This window comes from Poecilia formosa, unplaced genomic scaffold (genome assembly GCF_000485575.1).
Source record: "Poecilia formosa unplaced genomic scaffold, Poecilia_formosa-5.1.2 Scaffold124, whole genome shotgun sequence".
NCBI lineage: Eukaryota > Metazoa > Chordata > Actinopteri > Cyprinodontiformes > Poeciliidae > Poecilia > Poecilia formosa.
The window spans coordinates 452,129-471,855 of NW_006800063.1; the positions used below are offsets into that span (position 1 = coordinate 452,129).

The 19,727-nt window shown below is 38.0% G+C and overlaps 2 protein-coding genes across 2 annotated transcripts in view; one reads left to right on the forward strand and one right to left on the reverse strand.

The window, feature by feature from the left end:
• Window positions 1–87, reverse strand: part of fmoda (fibromodulin a) — a 6,769-nt gene extending 6,682 nt beyond the window's left edge. Inside the window, exon 1 of the mRNA XM_007561233.2 lies at window positions 32–87. The gene's annotated coding sequence lies outside the window, so the exon portion shown is untranslated. The remainder of the gene's footprint in view (window positions 1–31) is intronic.
• An 11,814-nt stretch (window positions 88–11,901) lies between these two features.
• On the forward strand, window positions 11,902–19,160 carry LOC103144315 (lumican). Its single transcript, XM_007561235.2, has 5 exons — window positions 11,902–12,300; window positions 13,783–14,114; window positions 14,686–15,010; window positions 15,860–16,177; window positions 18,317–19,160. Exons 2-5 carry the CDS (start codon window positions 13,809–13,811, stop codon window positions 18,466–18,468), a joined length of 1,101 nt encoding a protein of 366 aa, XP_007561297.1. The 5' UTR covers window positions 11,902–12,300; window positions 13,783–13,808; the 3' UTR covers window positions 18,469–19,160.
• The last annotated feature ends 567 nt before the right edge of the window (window positions 19,161–19,727 follow it).

Genomic DNA, 19,727 nt, shown 5'->3' on the forward strand with positions numbered 1-19,727 from the left:
ACACACACACACACACACACACACTTCTGACCTGATCAGGGAGACTGGTCCTCCTTGCCTCTGCTTTCTCTGTGTGCCCAGGAGCGGAGGGGCCCCTGAGAAACACTTTATTAAAAAAACAGAAAAACTTTCTCCCCTCCCTCCTCTCCTTTCCATTATTCCAGCCCTCTGTCTGTCCTCCATCTGCTGGTCACTTTCTCCCCTTTATCCAGTCACCGGCACCCCACTTCTCTCAATTTAGAGAGAAGCAGACGGTGTGAAGGATTGTTCCCATCTGTGTTCCCCTCACATTCTCCCTTTTCTGAATCCCACTGCTTTCAAACATTTTGTGGGACCTTGTCTCACTGGATCAGATTTTTTTGGTTTTCTGACATGAAAAGCTGGACAGAACCACACATCACTCATCTAACCCAATATCCTTTTTATCTAAGCAAACTTTTGGATGGTCAACAAAAAGATTAGTGTCACATTTATGACAAACACTGCATGAAGAATGTAAGTGTGCACAGAAATGACAAAACATGTAAAGACTATAAAAATCATGCAAAGTACATTTTCAGGAAACATGCTGAATATGATTCATACCTTCATTAATATTCCCAGACATTGAACTACAATCTCAGTGCAAAAGTATTCATGCCTTTTGAAATGTTTCATTTATTTAGTTCCAACCTCAAAATTCAATGTATTTTCTTATTTTATGTGATTAACCGACACAGACTAGTCCATGGATGATATGTGGTTTTAAACTATTTTATAATGACAAATCTGAACATACTGTGCTGCATTTTTATTCAATGCTTTCTAGAAACTGGTGCAAAGTTGCCCTGTAGATCCAGAGTGAGATCGTTCCCTTTCTTCTTTGCAAAATAGTTAAAGTTCAGCCAGGTTGGAGGGACCTGCAGTTTTTAATTGTTGCTACAGATTCTTGGATCTTCCATCCTCACAGCATTCCTACAGTAAAATATGGTGCAAACATTATGTTTTATTGTCGGGTTTATTGTACATTGAAACATGGTGGAAGAATGAAGAAAGAAGTGTGAAAGAGAGACATAAGTTTGCTGTTTCTTGGTTTTACTGATGACTGATGAGCCAAAAATGCATTGTGTTACATTATGCAAAATATGCAGAAAAAGAAAAAAAATCAGAGTTGTTTATTTACTTTGTTTCTTGGAATTGGTTTCTGCTGCATGAAAACATAAAATGCAATGTTTTTCAGCCGCATGCAGTTTTTGAGCAGCTGCTTCAATTGAAATATTCCACGTCTGATTCTGTGTAGCAATATCATTTTCTGAAATTAATATTACTAACCTTTAATGTGTAAATTAAACATACAAAGGGTAAAATCTGAGTTTTATGTTAAACCTATAACTGATATTTGTAGAAATAGAAGCAGTACTTCAGCCTTATTATATGTAACACTGCGTAGATTAAACCACAAAAGGTTATGCCAAATTACTTTGTAAATTACATTCTAAACTTTGAGAGTATAACCATAGTGCTGCAGCAGGTGAAAACACAGAATTCAATAGGAAATATCAGAATGTTTCCATTAATGAAGAGCTGCAATTTTAGCAGAAGGAAAACAGTTTCCAAGGAGCTGTTGCTGTTGTAAAGAAATTAGTGAGTGATTCAATAACATTTAAGCAGGTGATTATGTAAAGACAAACACTAGATGAAAAGATTAATCCCTTTTCACTTTTGTATTATTGCACTTTGTACTTTGCTCCCTTCAGTGGTCCTTTTTGCTCTTTTGCGTACATTTGTTCAAACTGTCAGCAGCTCATGTGAAAAATGTCAGCTAAACTGTAAATAAGATCCATATATTTTGATATTTGACGTAGGATGGATCCAGCTTTCTTTGACTCTCTGCAACACTTTCACATCTTGTAGAGAGGTAAATGGAAACAGCTGTCAGCCCATCCTCTTATGGTGTCTGTCTGGTTTTGATGTGGGCCTCTTCCTGCCACAGAATCCTTCAAACTGGTGCCCCATCTGGACCGAAGTTTCAATGCATAGTTTTGTCTTTCATTTCTCCAAAAAAGTAGTAAATTTCAGCTTGTTTTGTCAGGTCTGACATATGTTTTCATGTGTTTTATTGAAACATTTTACTATGATTATCATAACGGAAGAGAGGTCTTCCTTTATGAAGACATATTTACACTTAATGATGGAGCGAGTAGTCAGATGAGAGAAATTCAGATGATCTGAAAATAGAAAAACCACAATCTATAAAATATAGTACAACTTGAATGTGTTTTATGTCAGCCATAAACATAAATAAAGTTTTTCAAAGTTTTTCTTGCTACTTTTATGGAGGAAAAACAATGGGTAACTATACAGTATTCTGCATGAAATACTGTATCTCAAAGTTGTTCTATGGGTTTTGAGGTCAAGACTCATGGAGTTTGCTTTGTGGACATGTTGAAACAAGAAGGAGCAGTTCACAATAAAACTGGGTGCATGAAATCGTTCGTTAAATTATGTATGTTCAAGCATAAAATGGGGACGTATTATGCAAAATTCACTACGTGCATGTTTTTTGTGCTTCCACTTGGGCTTCTGCTTCTTTTAGAAACAGTCCAAGTGCTTAACAAACTCCACTTAGCAGTTTTCTGGCAATATGTTAACGTTTTTTGGTGTCTGGAAAGCTTCTGAATATTACTTCACGTCTGGTTTTACCGCTGTGCGTGATGTACAATGGCTGCTGGAAAGGACAAGTGCTTTGCAATCTTGTTGATTGCGGAGGAGGCTCTACATCTGCTTCTGGGTCTAACTCAAGGTTAAAGTTGAACCTTTGTACTTTTAAAGTGATGTGAGACCATGACGCATCTCATTCTGAAAGGAGCTGAGAACTGAGCAAAGTGACATCTCATTATCTCAGAAGGATTTTCTCCAAAAAATGTAATCCGGATGTTTCATATAGCCCATAGGCCCATCCTAATTTGCTAAAGGAAGCATAATCGCTTCCCTTTAAGAGTTTCTTTCTCTGGACATAAGGGTCCAGACCCAACTCCAGAACAGACATAATCCTCTCTGTACCGGAATATATACTTGGTCAAATGTGGTCTGGAAAAAGATTTCCAAACAAAAGCATGGTTCATTACTTCAGAAAACATTTCTCCAATGAAAGCAGGCTTCACATCAAGGGGTCCAACACTTGGTCATGTAAGACTTGCATGCAGCTGCTCAGCAAGAAGCTCTCTACTCCCTGTAGTTGAAGTGATATGTAGGTCATTCAAGGCCTGGAGGTGTGTAGCTACCTCTTCACATCTCTTCACCTCGGCATCTGCTGGATTTGCTGTGTGATTTTACAGTACATGGCAATCTACATTGTAGCTAAGTTGACGCTGCTCCTAGTTGCTTACACTTTGCTATAACAACACCAACAGTTGATTGTATGTTCTTAACAATGAAGTGATTTCATGACTGGGCTAACTGGTCCGGGTGCATCCATAGTACTAGGGTGGGATCCAACCTGTTGCTGAGAGCAACCAATTCTTCTTGATTGTAGAAGAAGTCTGTATGCCTACTGACTGGATTTTAAATAGCTGTGGCTGTCAAAGTGATCAGAATGCATGAATTCAATCATATGGATGGCAGCCCCAGTGCTTTTTGCAATAAAGAAACAAAGACTCTCCTCCAATCTGGAGGGCCGCATTGAAGAAAATGCAGAGGACTCAAAAACCAAAGTCTGTACCGTGATACCAGGTAGCCAGTAGAAACAAGTCAAGAACCTCACTTTTGTGCATCACACTTTGCAAAATATAGCTATAAGCTTTCTCCACTCCCACTAATCTGCCATTTGAATTCCTCTGTAAATTTGCAAAGATAAAGATATTGTTTGCTTTTGTCCCACAAAGACAAGAGTGAAGCTGTTCCTCCTTTGAACAAGGCTCTTTTCCAAAACTGGAGTGAGATTTACCTCTGGAGTATAGTGATCTCTGTGGATTTGTAGCAAATAGCACATTTGTGCTTCAAAAGTATTAAACTGGTAAAGGTTTGTGACTATATAAATATATATCAAGAAAAGCCTAGTGAGAATTATATTTGGAGCTTTTGCACTTGCACACACTTTATCTTGTACACTTTGCTAGTTCCCTACTGAGCCAACTTTGGCCTTCAGAACTGATTTTACTCTTTAAAGCATCAGTTAAATGCAGTGTGGAAAGCATTCTTTAGGGACTAGATACATATTGACATAATGGCATCACACAGTTGATTCATATTTGTCTACTGCATATTTATTATGCAAACCTCCTGTCCCACTACATCCCAAAGATAATCTACTGGATTGAGATCTGGTGACTGTAGAGATTATTGGAGTGAAGAGAAATCACCACCAACACCCTGAATAATTGACAGACGGGAGGATGAATCCACACTTTCATGTTTATCTTTCAGTCCGTCTCTCCATCCATCCATCCATCCATCACATTAGCAGAAATCTGACTCTACCATCAAAATGTTGCAACTAAAATCGAGACTCATTGGGCCACATAAACCCATTTTTGTTCTGCAATTGTCCAGTATTGATGAGCCTGCATGAACTGCTGTCTGTGTTTCCTGCAGCTGACAGGAAAGTCACCCAGAGTGACATTCTCAATGGATATTTTTAATTTTCTGGAGCGTTCTCTTTAAACTTGGGAGATGACGTCAATATTTCCACTGTTCCTATGAAAACATAAAAAAAAACATCCACACATTAACCATACAGTCAGACTGTATATTTTGTACAACGCCTAAATTTGCTTTGCCCAAAAGTTACACAACTGGCTAAACATCCTCCACATGTTGCGATTCCTTATGTTTTACCATCAGCTTTTCATCTGAGAGATATAAGGATGAGATCACTGACTGGAAAGAAAATGAAGCAAATTATATTTAAATTACATCAACTTATGTTTTGGTTCCAGTGATTAAAGTCTTTTAGTAACAGATAACAGATCCGCCCAAACGTAAAAAGCCTGTCTATTGATTTTTGATCTTTTCTTTGGCTGTGCCCCCTGCAGGGCCATCGAGTGGCTGTGCGGGAGAGAAAAGGCTTCATTGCAACTGTCTAACCCAAGCAAACAAACAAACAAACAAAAGATTTTGGTGTTTTGGTTGTGGTAGTAATAATCTATACTTCTGACTGCATAGTAAGAGCTGATATACATCCATGAGCGGGGTTTTGGACACTTGTCTCAGCACTGCATCAATCCCAACAGAGCAATCTGGTCAATAGTAAAGCATCACTCTAACACTAAACATATAAAGGTCTACGGACCTTTCAGCATTTCAGTTGCTTATTTTTGACTATAGGGGTTGTGTTCAACACCAGACAGTAAAAGCCTTCATACAACCAACATGTGAAGACGTCTGCAATGCATTAAACTGATCCAGACATTTTGCTTGCTCTTTTTCGATGCCTCAGGTCGAAAAATTCACCAGCCATGCAAACCTTTGAGCAAGAATCACATAACAATATATTCACCAGTTTTAAAGTGTTTTGTCCGACACACATACTCTACTCAGCATCACAAGGCTATTTAGTTTCTAAATTTAACATATGTTATGGTTTATGAGATGGTCAAGCTGATAAACTTGTGAGTGATGCAGAGATATAAACTATATAAATAAAGAATACAATGAGACATAAAAGAGTGAAAAGGAAAGAATGCAATACTTAAAGAATTGATTTACTTGACTTCAAAGATAAATGGCTAAAAAAACACAACACAATCCTGAAAACATCCATCCTCCATTGTATGGTATGTGAAGGACTAAAATGGGAGGTATATGATTTTATTAATGTTTTAGAAATAATCTGAAAACTGTGGTATACCTTTACTGTAGAACAACCTTTGCATTTATGTCTGTAACTATACTCCTCCGGCAAGTTTGTACATCCAGGCATCGACAGTTTCATTCATTCTCCTTTACAGCTCACGTTCGGTCAGAATTGATGGAGAATATCTGTAAAGAAAGACTTTCCCACAGAATGATGCTGCCATGTATTATTAGTTTTCTCCCACACATTGCTTCTTATACTCAGGAAACAAAATTTTCATCAGACCAGAGAACTTTTTTTTAGTATGTTCGTTGTTTCCCCTACATGACTGATGCCAAACAGAAAGACTTTTTTTTTCCATTTTTTTGTAGGTTTTCTTCTCATCCCTTTCTACAAAGCCAAATTTGTGGACTGTAGAGCTAAGACTTGTAGATCTCTGTATCTAGTCGCCATGCAGCTTTTTGCACTTTCTCTGATCAATGCTCTCTGTTTTAGGTGCACAGCTGTTTCTTGGTATGTTCTCTTTCCATTTTCAACCTGTGAATTCAACAGTGTCCTGTGGGCTGCTCAACTTTCAAAATAGTCAGGCATAAAGTCAGACACCGTGCGCATGCGTGTGCACAAAGCATTTACATCTCTCAGGCTTCCCTACACAATATTGCAGCTACAAACATGCTGTGAAATCCATGAATCATTCTAATATAAGACGTGCTGTTTAACAGGTTTGTTATAAGAAATTACACTATAAAAAGGGAAACAGAGGAATGAAAAGCATTTTATTTTCTTTATTGTAAAATATCACTAACTTGTACTGCTTAACAGATGTTCTTTAATTTTATAGTTTTCCATCTTGAAGTCTCTAATTCCCTGAGTTTTAGCCCTATACTTAACCTTCATGCTCCTTAACCTAACCCTGGCCCCGGCCTTAGCCATAAGCTAACAAAGGTCTAATGTTTATGGTCTAATTTAACAAAGGTCTAATGTTTATGGTCTAATTTAACAAAGGTCTAATGTTTATGGTCTAATTTAACAAAGGTCTAATGTTTATGGTGTAGTTTAACAAAGGTCTAATATTTATGGCGCATGTGTGTGTTTCTTTAGCTCACACACACAAAAACAAATACAGCAACGGTCCCTTGGAAGGGGATAATAATGATATTTAAATCTAACCCTCCTCCTTTCCAAACATGCAGTTGTACGTATTAAAACATACACAGCAAAGGAGTTTTTCTAAGGAATGAAGTTTTCAAAGATACTTGGACACAGTGGCTCCTGGAGGTAATTTGAACCGTGGCCCTCCAGGGCACAGGGGCAGCAAAACCATGTGATAGAAAGCAGATGTTCACCCACATGCTGAATCACACAGATGTTCAACGTTTTGCAGGATCTTATAGTTTTACGAAGAAAAACTGTTAATTTCCATGTGCATGACTTAATTACAGCCAGTTCATACCATTTCTGTATACTGACTAGTTTTTACCTAACAGAGCTTAATTTTTAACAAACACCTGCACTAAAGAGCATCTGGAGATCAAACATGACGTTTGAAATAGCAGGAATATTCCCTTTAGCAAATAATTATAAGTAATACCCAGCTAAGCAGTCAGGATCATGAATCTGAGGTCAGTTTCAATGGAGGGTTTTGCATCTAAAAAGAGGTAGTCTTAATGAGAAGAGGGTTGGTTTTCATCTCCCCCACTTAAAATGTTATTATACATGCTATTCAAACATGCTGCGCTGAGAGTACACTACGGTTTATATGGATATATGGAGCTGCACAACATCAGGAAAATATGTAATTGCAAATTGCCAATAGATAATTGGAAGTCACATAATTAATGAGACTTTCATCCAATGTCCCCTCCAATCTCCTTGTGCTTCAGTATCTACAATGCATATCAAATCATTTAGTCAGAGTTAGTCTAATATTAACTCTAACATATATTCTCCTAATAGGCAAATAGTAAACACATAGTGTTTAAAGTGCTGAATCCTACAAAATGTTGCTCCCAAGCAGTTCTTTGTGATCGCAATTTTACACACAGACACTGCCCTCTGGTGTCGGCCACAGGAACTGCAGAGCTGCAGGTTTGTGTCAGATGTAACATGAGGACAGTTCACATACTGGACTGGTTTAGCACATTGTAACAAGATGCGTGTTAACATGCATATCTGTAGATGTAATCAATAGGTAAGAAGCAGCAGGTCGTTTGGTAGCCTGAACGCTTTTCAAAGAGCACACGCTGATCTTTGCACTCTGGTGTGTTTTTGTTAGAAGCTTTTTAATAAAACGACAAGTCAAACAAAAATTTTCTCGTCCTTTTTTCCTGAAAGTACTTAATTAATTCTGAATATTCTTCTTCCTCTGAAGAACAACAATAAAACAATAAGTGAACTTATTTACATTCAATAATATCTCGTCTTTTATATTGTTTTACTGTGGCTTCGTTCTGATGTTAATAAAGTTTTAGGATTTTAAGGCAATACTTTACAAGATATGTCCTATTGAATAACAAAAATCATCTTAAGCGAAGATCACCTCAATAAAATTTAGATGTTAAATGAGTAAAAATGTGAAAATATGCAGGTACTCTTTTTTGTTTTTTTGTAAAACTGCTTCAAATTGACAAAATAAAAATAAACAAAAAAAACAATTGCACTGAATTATTTTATACTCTCTCTATAATAATCTTTTCAGATTTATTCCCCTACATCCAGCTGCACTTTCTGCTCCTTTGTAGCAAACTATGCACTAGATGGAGGTGTAGATGCCATCTGCTGCATGTAATAACATGTAACCTGATAGCAAAGAAAACTAAGATATTTGGAGAACTCACTTAGGTTCTGTCATCCACGTCTCAGTGGTGGATTCATGTTTTAATTCATTCGATATTTTTACCGTGTTGCACAATGACGTCAGTTTTAATCAAAATTTTGAAAATCTGCTTTGTGGAAGCTGGCATTTCCTATATGCTTCAAACCTGTTAGGTCTGATTGTCAGATGTTCTGGTGGCGTGCCAAAAGTGACCTGCCCCACTAGCGACATGTGTCAAAATCTCCACAGAGCAGCAGAGCTCACCGTGAAGAAAAACTGCAAAGTCAGAGTGATTAAAACCTCCCGATAAACCTGTATGTTGTGTGTTCCTAACATTATCAACGGGCTGATGACAGATCTGCTCAGCAAACAGGTTCCAAACCTGCATGAGCAGAAGACTGTGTATTCTTCTTTGATAGATTATTTATAAACCTAAGTTAGAATAACTGGAAGAGAATGACATTACTTCCCATTCACACTATTGTTCTTTCATGTTGCAGTGCAGAAATTGTTTATCTCCTTATGCTTTCTCAAACAGATATTACGTAATTCATTAAAGGAGATTGAAGTGAGTTGTGAAAAGTCATATTTTACTACCTTTTTAAAATGCAATAAATTTTGATAGTGACATTCTCACTTTACAGCTCATCTGTCGCTAAAACGTGAAAAGTTAGCAGAAATCAAAATATTAATATGATAAATAAAAAAAAAAAACAGGAAACTTCATCTTTTCAGTCTTATTTTTGAGTTTAAACAGTGTTTGGTTCAAATTTTCTCTAAGTATCAGGTCTATGTATAATTTCAAGCTGTACCGACTTTTCTGACAATTTACAGCTGAAGTTTTCTTGGTCTTTTAAAAAAGCACGACTACAAATTGATATAACTTAAAATTTAGCATCTCATAAGTTTTTCATTATGGCTTTTATTAAACCTTCAAATGTGACATTACCCAAACTTTGAACTATGACCTCGGCTAACTCAGCTCTGCAGTAAGTTTTTCCAAATTTCCTGAACTGTGACAGAACTTTTATCCATCTGATGTGTAAATCTGTACAGTCATTTTTAAGTGTTGCAGGCATCAAAATCCAAAAATGTGAGTACTTGTAAAAAAATAATAATGTTTATCCGTTTGAACATTAAATATTTTGTCTTTGTAGTGGATTCAGTCGAAGGTTGAAAAGGACTTGCAAATCGTTGTACTGTGTTTTTATTTATGTTTTAAACTTCATAAGAATTGGGATTTTGAACAGTGGTGCATCTTTAAAGTTAATGTTGCAACTTTAAATTTCCAAAGAGAACCAGCAAATTCCCTGCAAACATAAAACATCTTCAGCATCCCTTTCAGCTTGAGAAACATCTTGGCTGTTCTGTGAGTCTCCGTAGATCAAATAGGAGCATAAAACTTACCTGAGTAGCTAAAACACTGATTGATGCACAACTACTGAAAGAACTTTACTATGGCTGGAAAAGGACCAGTAAATACTTAGTTACTCATTATTAAAAGATAAGGAATCACATGGCTATGGATGCAAGCTGAAAAGTGTTTGTGAGAAACCATTTGATCAAACAACGTCACCTATAATTGATGCAACTTATCCTGTTAGATTCATAACAATCACAGAAAGTTCTTTAAGATCCATAAAAATGTCCTTCTGTGGGAGAGAGACATTTTACTGCAGGTCCAGATTTAATGTGGATTGTTCCTAACAACATTATTTTCAAAAGATGCTATTATTGGTTTATCACCAGCATGCCTAAGGAAATACAGTTAGCAGTATATTCAAACTATCCAAAGGAAGAAATCCCTTTGAAATTAATCAGACACAGAGGTAGCTCTGCTGGAGACACTTCTTCATTATGTTTGGAGGAACATCAGTGATTAAGTAAAGCTATAAAAACTACTAAATGACTATTTTATTTGTAAAACAGGACTATTTGTTGAAATTACACCAGATGTGTATTATCCTGTTCTCTGGAATAAAGCTGGGAAGCAGAATACACAAACTATCCTGAACAGTGTGTGACCACCTATAAACTTCCTGCATCATCATCAAAAAAAAAGGGGGCTACTTTTGCATTCTTGCCTAGATTTGAACAAAAACCACTTTTTGTTTTCACAATAAAATGTTTGACTGAATTCAGTCGATGCACATCTCTACCTTCATTTGCAAAACTAATGTTCACCGTGGGAGACACTTTTTCTACATTTTGTACATGCATAATTGTAGACATTTTCCGGCAGTAGGGTGGTTTAGCAGGCAAAGAAGATTAGTGAATTAGTTAAATTACTAAATGCAAATCTAAAAATTCACACACAACTAAGAAGCTGTCTGGGAAGTGTGTGTGCAAAGGTGATGCAAGTCCCATTTCTGCAGAGTGAGTCAGCGTCTGAACCGGCCTGCACTAGCCCATACTAGAATGTAGTCACACATTCAGTTATTCTAGAGCATTGCTGCCAAACCAAAACCAAAACCAAACCCTGGAAATATTTTGACTTTTAATGCTGAAGCTTCAAACATACAGTTTAAACCAGAGGTTGTCATACACCAAATAATAATAATAAAAAATCTGTAAAATCTTTTCTTGTTAAGTTTTCTGGCATTTGTCAAATAGAAACAATTTTGGTAACTTGATCTAAAACAAGAGAAATTTGTGTTTAACTCCTGGCAGTAAGAAACAAAATGTGTATCTGTCTCTTTATTCAGTGTATTTTTGGAAAACATCTATGATGGCTGTTCTTGAAACTGCAACGTGTAGATATTTAATTTCTCCGGCACCAAATGCTTAAATTAAAATGTCTGACGAGTCAAATGTGAGACATCCTAACACATTTACTATCTGCTGAAATTCTGTTTTAAAGTAAAAACTTGTAAGTTTTGGTTTTCCCAACTTCAACCAAATATTTTTGAAGGTACAGCTGATGGTTTGATTGCCTAGATTCTTCTTTAGTTATAGCTTTAGTTATCAACTACAAAAGCTTCACAAATGACAAATATTGTTCATGAAATGTCTGCTCAGCTTTCCTAGAGGGCGCTGTTTTTTTCCCCAACATCTTCTATTAAAATGCTCCCCAGGTTTATGGAGTGAAAATAATCTGGAACCGTTTTGCTCACTTTTGGACAGATGTTTGCAAGAAGCTTCGGTTCTTCCTTTAAGACACACTTGCCCAGAGCATGCAGTAACACACATACACACACAATGGTCTCTTTGGCTCCCCAGGTACTCTGTGGCTTCTGTGCCTCCAGGCAAGAACACATTTTACACACCCCATTCACACACACACACGCACGCACGCACGCACACACACACACGCATGCAAACTGAAATATGTGCTTATTAAAATGTCTGTTTTAATATCTAAAACAACTCACACTAGCTAGACAACAGTGACTTCCTTAATTGATCAGGCTTTTTATGTATTTCTGTGCATCTCCTCAAAGCAAGTCAAGATGTTGCCATAAAAATAATATAAGTTTAACAATTGCTGCAGGGGGAAAGGAAGACTCAACTTTGTGAAAAGATTATGGAGGAGGTCTGGTGTCTGGGATGTGGGAAGTGTTTGGAAAGGAGGACTGCATCAGACAGTGGGCAAACACTACTGGTAGCTTAAAAACATACCCACACACACACACACACACATATGTCTCCCAAGGGCTTCAGTGAGAACGAGGGATAGCCCTGTCTCTGCTGTGTGTAGCTTCTGATCAAACAGGTAAGTGTCACTTTGCTCTTTGTTTCTCTTGTGCTGCCGTTTCCTCTTTGTGTGGTTGGTTAAGCTGGAAATGATCACCACTACAATGCATGCTTGTTTCATTACTGTAAACTCTTGACAGTGTTCTGAGTTGTCGTTGCACTGCAACGCAACAAAGTGCAATCGTTTTAATCGAGTTCTAGTTCCTGATTGTTCAGACCTTTCCTGCAAATTACCTCTGCCTAAAAACTTTTTGTGTGTGAACTGTTGTGCACATGTTACTGTAACCTTCTATGCAATCAGGAAATTATTACACTATTTCCTCTAATAGATGATGCATGTTTAAGAAGCTATCTGCTACTGCAACTCAAACCAATGTCTCAGTCTTTTTTCTTTTTAAGTGTTTCAGATTAATAACAATTGTTGAACCTTGGCTGCAGAATGGGACTTTCTATGTGAAAATATGTACTTTTGTGTAATAAAATTCTAGATGTACATAACAATATAATTTAATTTGAGCAGCATCATGTGTTTTCCAGCTACATAGTATCACTTTGTAGCACAATAAAGTAACTGTTAACTTCAGTTGTTATGAAAATTCGGTATTTATCAAATATGACTTAAAAGAAATTTATCTTCGTAATTTAGCACCTTGAAATTGGGCCTCTTTTTCAGAAACTCCCCCTCTTTCCAACACTCCAGTTTCAGATTTGCATCACATCGTCTCTCCTCTGTTAACCTCTTAAGTGCGTTTTTACCTGCGTTTAACTGAGAAGTAGCTTGTACAATGAGCCTAGCAGATGCGCTGTTCCTTCAGGTGTTTGCTAATTTTTGCTGGCTAGTCTGAAGGAGCTGAGTGACCTGTCCTGTGGGAGGGGTGAGTCTGTGACGTGAAAATCGACCCTCCAAGGGGGAGCTGTGTCTCGAAGGCAGAGCTAGGTCCACCCATGGTATTTTGCACAACTAAATGGTTGCCACGGAGATCAAATGATTTCTCAAACATGCATGTTGGTGCAACACTCCAGGGATGTCTTTGATGAGGGAGTAACATGATATAAAGCTAGATAAGATAGATTTTACATAATACTGCACACACAATATTCCCCTGGCAAGGCAAGAAACATAGAATCAATTATCTGACGTCCCAGATTAGAGAGCAGCTTTGATGAACTATTTTCAGGTTTTGCCAATTTATGTTTAAATTGCTGTTCTGATGGAACACACATTTCTTCTTCCTCAGTCTTAAAGCTCCTGCAGCCTCTTAATAGTTTTACCTCCATGATTGCTCTTTTATCCTGAACTCATAGACTCTGATCAGCTTTCCTGTTTTTTTGCTCTCCACGCTGGTAACATGAGAAATAACCCGCCTCCAGGAATGGTTTGAAATTATTTACTGACTTGGCCAATAAACTGTTAAACGACCTACTTTTCTTGACTTTTCCCATTAGGCACAGATACAAAAACATTAATCAATGATTATTTCCTTGTTTGATTCCTTGCCAGAGTTGCCAGTCTCGTCCTCTGGCTCCATGGCTGCCCTGTTCTGTGGCGTGTTGGTGCTGCTCTGTGGCTTTGACTCTGCATGGGCCACATTAGTCACCGATATGGACTATGGTGGCATTCCTCTGTGGATTAACCGCCTGCTGGGCGAGCCCAGCGTTTTAAGTCTGCAGGGAAGGATTGACCCGGCCTGGTTTCGAGCTAACAATGACCAGGCCTGTCCTGAGCAGTGTGACTGTCCCATCCACTGGCCGACGTCGCTCTACTGTGACAGCAGAGGCCTTGAAAGCCTCCCCCAGGACTTGCCGCAAGGAACCCAGTACTTGTTTTTACAGGTAAGAATAAAAAAGAAACGCAGAAATGTTATTTTTTTCCATGATGTTTTCCATTCACTAATCTTCTTTACCTGCTAAACCACCTTACTGCCAGAAAATGTATAAAAACAATATTCTTCATGCAGATTCAAGATTCAAAGATTGTTTTAATATTGCACTTACAGCAGATTTAAATTTAGGTGTTTAATATACACAATTAGAGTACCGTAATGAAGCATATTGCGTCACAACTCCAATCATTAGACAGTGGCAAATTTCTTCCAATACAATCCCTAGTATTTCAAAATGCATCAGTTGGCATTAGTTACATACAAACTGTTTATGTTTCTGAATAAATACCTTTTTCTGTTTTAGCAAATTTTCATAGGTGAGTCCTGTTTGGGTGATGTTCATGTTTTAAACTATGCAGAGAAGCCAAAGTAGCTCAATATAAAAAGATCTAAACCTCTTACCTTTAAACTGAATGCCTCACCAGTGGAGTCACTGTGGAGCCCTGTTCATTTTCACTTCTTATAGGGCATTAGAAAAAATAATTCAGCATCTTTAGGGATGCATTTTCTTTTGTTCCCAGGGCAACAAGATCTCATCCCTGTCCTACCCCGTCCTGGCTAATATCACGGGGCTACGCTGGCTAATCATCGACAACAACCAGCTGGAGAGCAACGAACTGGAGCTGGCCTCTCTGCAGAACCAGACTCAGCTGCGCTACTTTTTTGCGAACCGCAACAACCTGAAATCGGTGCCTGGCGGCTTACCGGCCGGACTCGAACAGCTGCGGCTGGCCTACAACCGAATCAGCAGCATCAGCCCAGGAGCTTTCCAGAACCTGCAGAAGCTGACGGTTCTGTTGCTGCAGGGAAACAGGCTGCAGACCATCACAGAGGGCGACCTCAAAGGTGGGGTCATTTGTTAGTTCTGCTCTTTGTACATTTGGACTCAACCTCTGACATCTGGAAAGGGAAGTAGACCAGTCCCATCTGGGAGTTTAATATCCAAAATGCACTCAAAAAGCAAATTTAGATTCAAGCTTTCATTAAACAAAGTCACAACTTTTGAAGAAACTATTAGGGTTTCAGAATTCATATAATTGTTTTTTTTTTTTTTTTTTTTCATTGAAATGTTAATCAAACATCAAAAAACTTTGGTCGGTAAAGCTCCTAATTAATTTTTTGTTGTTGCAACTGTTGGTAGGTGCATAAACAGATGGGCTAATCTGACAGAAATTGGACTGAGAAGATCCAGAGATGACAAACAAAAGAAACATTTCTAATACATTATGGAAATTATAATGGTCAGTAGATTCCAATATTGTGCGTCTCTTTCTGCACATTATAGATATAAATCAGTAAAATTACTTTGAAGCATTATCTAGTCATTCAGTGAAAGAGAATATTTTTTACTCTTTATTATAATCATAATCTGGATTTTTACCCTGTGAAGATGTTAACTGTATTTCTTACTACATCATAAATAAGAAATTAAATACACTCATAACCTTTTAACTGAAACAACACACAAAAATACTGAACTATTCCATTCATGTCTTCTGCAGTGTTTGTATATTTGTTTGGGTGTTTATTGCATGTTTTATAAGTGCAAATTAAAAATCTGCAGTAAGTGCAAAAAAAAGAATAAAATAAATTAAGTCCATTTGTTTTTAATTCTCATCTCCCTTCAGGGTGACAAAACACATTTTGTCTGGATTAACTCCTGCATGTGTGTGAAGATGTTTTCCTGTCTTTCAGGTCTCGTCAGGCTGAATCTGTTGGACATCAGTGGAAATTATTTCTCAGCCGTCCCCAGCCATTTACCTCCCTCTGTCCAGCAGCTTTATTTGTCCTACAACAACTTCTCTGGGCTGGACAAGGGCAGTTTTGAAGGTTTTCTCAACCTGAAGCACCTGCGCCTCAGCCACTGCGGCCTGCAGAGCAGCAGCGTCCACCCGCAGGCCTTTAACCACTCCAGCCTGGTGGAGGTGGACCTCTCTTACAACGAGCTGACCACCACCCCCACGGTTCCAACGACCCTGCAGTACCTCTACCTGGAGGCCAATAGCATTCAAGGTAATGAGCTGACTCATTGATACACACATGCATCAAGAATGCAGAGGCTTTGATTCAAAGAGGGAGAAAATGTAGCAAGAGATTGTTTGTAGCTTCAGGTTGTTGTAGACAAGTTGCTACATATGAATGTGGGAGGAGTTGGGGCTGCATGGCAAGAAGCTGAGACAAAGATGTAAGAAGAGGGTGGAGAAGGGGAGAAAGGTGACTGAATATTAATTGGTTGGATGTGAGGAAAGTAGGTTAAAAGCAGGGAGAGGGGTATGAGAACATCTGGGAGAGATTCAGAGGTATAAGAGCGCCAGATGGAGCAGAAGATGAAGCTGCTCCCCTCCCCAATCTGTGTTGCTCTGTGTTGTCTGTCTGCTCCCTGTTGCTTTAGCTGGTTTGATGGTGCAGGAGCCAAAATGTGCCTGACAAGACGTCCTGCAGCGCATTTCAAAAGTATTTCTGCTCTTTGAACTTTTTCACACGGTCCTGTTTATTAGGCTTTTATGTAGACATCACAAGTGCATAATTATAAAGAAGGACAGGAACATGGTATTCCACCAAATACTGATTTCTAAACAAACATTAGTTTTGTTGTTTCTAAATGAATATGAACTTGTTTTCTTTGCATTATTGGAGGTCTGAAAGAGCTGCATCTTTTTTGTTATTTTGAACATTTCTCATTTTCTGCCAATACATACAAAATTTTTTGCTTGGAATTTCAGAGACATGTTGTCAATAGTTCAAAGAATAAAAGAACAATGTTCATTTTACTCAAACATATAAATATAAAGCGTAAAATCAGAGAAACTGATCATTTTAAGTGGTCTCTTAATTTTTTTTCATCCCTCTTTACTCTGAAACCTCCAAATAAAATCTGGTTTCTTCAGAAGAGACCTAATTTGTAAACAGAATCCATCTGTGAGTAATTTAAACCCACAATGCCCTGAAAACAAAATCCATGTGGTGTTGGCAGCATTATGCTGTGAGAACACTTTGCTTTTTCAAGAGCAGAGAAAGAGAAGCTGGACAGATTTGATGATGGAACGAGACAGTGGGTAAAATAAGTAACAAACATATCATGGGTTTTTTTAATGCATATTTGAAAATATAAGCATAAGACAAGAGCACATCATGCACTTTTAGCTCAAAACTGTTTAACATTACCAACCAACAAGATAACATTTTATAAAACACCCGAACGGCACATAATGAACAAGACTGAATCTTCACCTGTGCCAATCAGTACAGGATTATTAAAGACATGATGTTAGATAAAATCTTTGCTTTTGTAATTTGTGCATTCATATTGACCAGTTTAGTTGTAAGGTTGGTTAGTGTTTATCTCTAAGAAAGTTTGGACAGATTGGACCTGCTTGGTAGCAGGGCCTCCTCCATGTTCCTATTTGTCTTAGGATTTTGCACACTTCCTGAGTTTGGGTCCCTTTGTTACATCGTATGACAGCCAGAGGTGATGCTGCAAAGTATTTACTGGAAGGGCTCAAAACATACGTACAACACACTTTTCAGAGCTGTATTTGCAGAAAAAGGTGCAATTAAAATGTTGCAGAAAAAATCAATAGAATACATTGACGTTTGTGGTTTTAATGTGACAAAGTTTAAAAAGTAAGGATATTTGTGCAAGGCTCTACAATAGCAGGAGCTGCATAGTCTGTTAGTGAGTTCTGGCAAAAATAAAAATGTGCTCTGGTTTTATAATCTGCTTTAGCAACGAACAAAGGAGCTTTATCCTAATGAGACAGACAGTCAACAGAAATACTTCAGCATAAAAACACCTCACTGTCTCAGAGGAAGAAGCTCTGCAGTGGGTTAAAAAAGGAAATGGGTTGAGTAGTTTCCACTGTTTCTTTTTTCACCTCTGCACCTGAGCCCTCTAATGGTAAATGCAGACTCTGTGAGCAGAGGACCAGACTGCAGCTGGCTGTTTTTGATAGACAAAATTGCATAATATGTCTGAGCTAGTCGAACTTAGGAGGACACGCATGCAAAAGAAACGCTACAGTGTGAAACTGATGCTCTCTGTCAAATATAAACAATGTTCTGACAGATCACCGACTGTCACCCTGGGGGGGGAGGATAACAAGTTTCAAAACGTAAAGTAACCATCTGAATAATGCCATCTGTTTTCGACAGAGTTCAACGTGAGCAGCTTCTGCAGAGACGTGGGGCCTCTGTCCTACTCCAGGATGAAGATCCTACGGCTGGATGGAAACAAAATGGCACAGCACCAGCTCCCCCCTGACTGGGTTCACTGCCTCCGAGTGCTTCAGAGAATTTTCATCTGACTCGGAGAATTAGTTAGTACATCGTGTACCCCCTCCGACCCGAACAGGTGCTCCAGAGAAAAACACGACTAAACCTCAGCTTGTTGATGTCCAGCTAATCGTGTCTGTTCTTCACATTAAAGCTTGAAATCAGACAAGGCGACTTGTGATTCACATTGTCTTCACTGTGCAGAAACAAACCGAGTCGTTTCAGGAAAAATAAAAGTTTAAAAGAAGGACAAAGACAAAATGTATCTCAACATTAATGTTTTAGGAAAACTGCTGATTACAACGTTATTATTCCAATCCCATTTCTACACGAGATCCGCTACTGCAGGGTCGGACATCTGTGTTGTGTTACTGGATAATAGCATTGGCAAGCTTTCTCTTCTGAATTTACTGACTCATGTGACTGCCATGTTTCAACAACACGGCAGTCACACATCGAGCCCAGCAGAGAGATGAATGAATTGTCTCGAGATGAATATTTGACTTAATATTAAGCCTAAGGATGAATATGACAAAAATGATCTGCAGAAAAGGAACCAAAGTCTTAAATGGAATAATGAATTCATGTTAATGGAGAGGGAGGATTTTAACCTGTCCAAAGTTTGGATGATTAATCGAGCAAGAATGTCAAAGAGGCAACAAGGCTGTATGTTCAGTGTAAAACTGTATTTAACAAGTTTACCGTTGACAGATGGCAAAAAAAAGCTTAATGTTTGTTAATGATGGCATTTCAGAAGTTATGAGTTTTAAAAAGTAAAGTAAAGGCGGGGGAAAAGCTGATTGTAGTTTGTATTTGAGTCACAAGAGGTACAATAATCAAGTTCATCAACTGGCATCAGCAACATGATGAATGAGTGACTCAGTTTTGATTAGATTCAGAATCACTGAAGTTGCAGTTTAGTTGCACGAGGTTCAAGCTTAAATGTTGGAGCCAAAGTCTTGATGCAGTTTGATGGGTTTCCTTAGATAGAAAATGTTCAATCTACTCTGAATAATTAACTGATAACTAGATAACTGGAATCTATGTACGATTACATACCTTGAGACGACATTTGTTGTGAATTGGCACTCTACAAAAACGCTGAATTAAGCTGAAGTTAATTTTGCTCTGCCACCTGCAGCCTCTCAAAGTTTTTTTCACTGGTATGAAGCATTTAAACAATATTCAAACAAATGAAAAATGTTCTGCAAATGGAAAAAGCGAGGTGCCACAGAGCAAAACCATTTTTTTGAACTTGCTGTTTTCAGGGAAAACATAGAAAATAATTATT